The sequence below is a fragment of the Nanorana parkeri genome, unplaced genomic scaffold (genome assembly GCF_000935625.1).
Source record: "Nanorana parkeri isolate BGI_ZX_2015 unplaced genomic scaffold, ASM93562v1 scaffold1837, whole genome shotgun sequence".
NCBI classification, from domain to species: Eukaryota; Metazoa; Chordata; class Amphibia; order Anura; family Dicroglossidae; genus Nanorana; species Nanorana parkeri.
In genome coordinates this window covers 279,674-283,874 of record NW_017308105.1, presented here as the reverse complement: position 1 = coordinate 283,874, position 4,201 = coordinate 279,674, and the positions used below count along the sequence as shown (strand labels likewise).

General features: G+C 51.6%; 1 protein-coding gene across 1 annotated transcript; it reads right to left on the bottom strand.

Annotated features, from left to right (window-relative positions):
• Nucleotides 1–154: 154 nt before the first annotated feature.
• On the bottom strand, nucleotides 155–3,936 carry FAM173A (family with sequence similarity 173 member A; the record flags this gene model as incomplete). The annotated part of the gene is made up of 5 exons (XM_018571789.1): nucleotides 3,749–3,936; nucleotides 3,244–3,348; nucleotides 2,176–2,316; nucleotides 380–437; nucleotides 155–195 (listed from the first exon to the last, which is right to left on the bottom strand). Coding segments are annotated over exons 1-5 (531 nt in total), but the record flags the coding sequence as incomplete, so codon positions are not given.
• Between the last annotated feature and the right edge of the window lie 265 nt (nucleotides 3,937–4,201).

Below are 4,201 nucleotides of genomic sequence, written 5' to 3'. Positions count from 1 at the left end.
CGGCAGGGGTGCTTTCTCTATGTAATGGCTGGTGGGAGGGGTCGGCAGGGGTGCTTTCTCTATGTAATGGGTGGTGGGAGAGGTCGGCAGGGGTGCTTTCTCTATGTAATGGCTGGGGGGAGGGGCCGGCAGGGTGCTGTACATAGCTTCCTGAAACCATCACAGCAACCTGCCTCAGTACTTCTTTAAAGAGCACTCAGAGTCCGCAAACAGTGGGCTGGCTCTTGGGAAGAGTTATGCAAATGTCACAATTTCTGATGGGTGTCTATGTGACTTGCTGCAGCGTCTAATGCACACTGTGAGAAGCTCTGTGCAAGGCATAAGGTAAGGCTGAAGTTCGCCTTTAAATGCCGAGCCATGGCACAGCAAAAGCAGCAGCTACTCACCACACTGGGGGCCAGAAATATGGAGATGTTTCTGCAGTCGTGTAGTTTCACCTGTGTGAATAACATACATACAGTTTATAATTGATATATGTATAAATGATCAGTGACACGCCTTTACCTCTTTGCTGTTCTGTGTCACATTCCCTGTTTTCTATAACCAGCTTTTAATCCTGTGCTGGTAGACAGGAAAGTCTCTGCTTCTAACCCCCAGACATGTCCGCCTCCCGCCTGTGCTAGACAGACTATTCATCAGTGAGTGAAACAAACAATTGGGGGGACTATCTGTCTGAATAGCACATTCTGTATTGCAGGGTGTGGAATCAGAGGAGCTTTAAGAGAATGTGTCACTTTGCCCATTTAGGTAGGGAACCCTCCCCCCCCCTCCTACTGATCCTCACCTTCACTGCCCTTCCCCACCACCCTGCTGGTCTGTCGGAGGTCTGGCTTGTGTCGGAGCTTACACAGGGTTATTGACCTCCTTCCCTTCGCCGCGTGACTGTGTTGGGGCCTGGCAATTGGATGCTTGAGTACTGCATCCTGGGAGGAAGTGTAGAAGGTCACATGACACCACCCCATACCTAAAAGCACCGGGTATTCCTCAGGCTTTTGACAGACAAACAAAGCGGTGGAGGTGGCAAAGGCGCCCTAACAAGAGAACCTGTCACTTTGCCCAATCTTTTTAGGGTCCATTCACACCATATATCTTGGGGCTGCGCAGTCCCAACGCAAGTCGAGGCACTTTGCCCTGTCATGGATGGGCACCATTCACACTAGGGATGCACCGATACTAGTATCGATATCGGTGCCGATTCCGAGTATTTGGGCAAGTACTCGCCCAAATGCTCCGATGCCTAGCACGAGTACTTCCGGTATCAGGAAGCCGGGCAGCGCGTCGTTAAACGCTGCCCGGTTTCGCGATTGACTGGAAGCTGGCCTCGTGAGGTTGGCGAGTCATTACACGCCACTTGGCTTCCTGAATGGGACTTCCGTTACTCGGTAATTGGTATCGGCGAGTACCAAAAAAATATTATCAGTACTCATACTCGGTACCAAAATACCGGTATCGGTGCATCCCTAGTTCACACCATGCGTTGTGGTAGGAACACGCTGGTGTGTGGCATGCAGTACTTTTTTTTTCAGAGCAGAGAGATCCGACGTGGTACAACCTCCTTGCTCCTCGTTGTGCCCGTAGAACTGAATGCAACGTCACTTGTGACATTTCAATAAAGTTCTAAAAAAAAAGTACACAGTGTAATCCGCACCGCGTCAGGCACCACACACCAGCCGCTGTGTGTTTTGCACAGCAACCAGTATGAATTGGCCCTCAGTGCTAGTTCACACCACCCTCAGTGCTTTCAGGCCCGATTCTGGCCGGAACTCACTGGATCGCATTCCGGCAGGCTCACTTTGTTTTGGGGCGGGAGGGGACGTGGTGGTGCATTCAATGGCACCATAGCCACGCCCTCCGGCCACAATGTTATCGGCCGCATGGGAACGCATGGCACATCAATGCCTGCATTCCGGTCTGGTCAGAAAAAATGCTGCAAGCACTAGCACAGGACTAATAAAAACGTAAACCTGCCCAGTGAGACACAGACAGCAATGAATAACTGACAGAGGGTCTAACCCTTTCCTACTCTATCCACAACTAGAAATACCATTCATCATCAAACTATCATAAGTGAAGAAAGAAAGGGCAACATGGAACAGCAAACAGGGTCCAGCTAAGAGGGTCCATTTTTGGAAGCCATGAGAAGAACAATGGAGCTTTGAGTCACAAGCCGTTTACCTTCCACAAGTCCTCTCGCAGGTAAGACACCCGGCGCTGATAACCCGACTTCCAGGCGTAGAAATATGACAGGCGCACTAGCCAGGGGTTGAGCTCGTACCCTACCGCTGGGCTGAAGCCCCGTCTGGCCGCCTCCAGAACCTGGAAAACCATAATACAAACACGGATTACTGCATGAGCCCCCCAATCATCACTGGGCTGTAGGTAGCTTGTTCAGAGTTGTGGGAGGGGCCCAGCAGGCCCCATCTACTATAGGCTGTCCGGAGAATACTATAGAAGGGGAAGGGGGGCACAAGACCAGTCACCCAGCACAAGGAGAGAGAGCGGCAGTGACCGGTCTTAATTACGGGAGGGGGTGGAGACCAGACCAGTCACCCTGCACAAGGAGAGAGAGCAGCAGTGACCGGTCTTTATTACAGGAGGGGGCGGAGACAAGACCAGTCACCCTGTACAAGGTGAGAGAGCAGCAGTGACCGGTCTTAATTACAGGAGGGCGGAGACCGGACCAGTCACCCTGCACAAGGAGAGAGAGCAGCAGTGACCGGTCTTTATTACAGGAGGGGGCGGAGACATGGGGAAGGGGGGCACAAGACCAGTCACCCAGCACAAGGAGAGAGAGCGGCAGTGACCGGTCTTAATTACGGGAGGGGGTGGAGACCAGACCAGTCACCCTGCACAAGGAGAGAGAGCAGCAGTGACCGGTCTTTATTACAGGAGGGGGCGGAGGCAAGACCAGTCATCCTGCACAAGGATAGAGAGCAGCAGTGACCGGTCTTTATTACAGGAGGGGGAGGAGATAAGACCAGTCACCCTGCACAAGGAGAGAGCAGCAGTGACTGGTCTTTATTACAGGAGGGGGCGGAGACAAGACCAGTCACCCTGTACAAGGTGAGAGAGCAGCAGTGACCGGTCTTAATTACAGGAGGGCGGAGACCGGACCAGTCACCCTGCACAAGGAGAGAGAGCAGCAGTGACTGGTCTTTATTACATGAGGGGGCGGAGACAAGACCAGTCACCCTGCACAAGGAGAGAGAGCGGCAGTGAGCCTTAGCTGTAACATTATCTCACTATTCTGCCGTCACCAGAGCCCAGGTCCACCATCTTCCCGGACCGTCCTTCCAGCAGCGTCAGTACATTCTCCACTTGCCTAGCACTGGCTGGAATGTACGGAACCTACGGAGACAAAGCAACAATAAAAAATAAAATGGGGGCTGAGATACAGGGACTTGTCTTTATTGCACTGTAGCAGCCACGTTATTGGTTAAACCTTTTTTCCTGACCAGTATACAGTCTCATTTCTGTCGTATAAACATCTACATCCCCTTTTATGTTGGTGATATTCATAGTGTTACAGCAGTTGTCTGAATTCCCCGGCGCTCTTAGTAATCAGCACTCAGTACAACAGACGTGGTCAGACACGCCCCCTCTCTTGCATTGAGGGGTGTGGCCATTACTCAGCTCTGCAGTGTGAGCACAGGGAGGGACATTTTACAGGAAGAAAAGGATATTTTAAAGCATTTCCAAGCTAAAAGCAGGTCACAGACCATGATGAATACGACTTGAGAGGAGTTACCTGTAATTTTAATGGCACTTTCCTGAAGCCGGGCATCAGCACCAAGGCCCACACAGAGTAAGCAGCCAATCCCGTGCATCCTGCGATCTGCAGCAGCCCCCATCCCCCCAGCGGTTTGCCTTCTAACCCCGACACCACATCCCCATCTTCGTCCATTTCTGCAATCAGAAAGATGCTGTTAGCCATTATGACACACCTTACCCTTTCCAGCATTCCCAAACATCCGGCCAGACAGGTTTAATCACCACCCCCCCGGTCGGTGCTCGGGTCCGGCTACTGCGTGCTCAGCAATTATGGGGGATCTATGGCGGCCAACTCTTCCGGGAGGCAACAATGGCGGTACCCGTACCTTCTAGAAGAGATAAAGCTGTTTTTTTTAATAAACGTTTTATTTTAATAGCCTTTTACGGCAATTTGTATTCCGGAGGGTTGGGGCGTTCTATTTTTCATGTA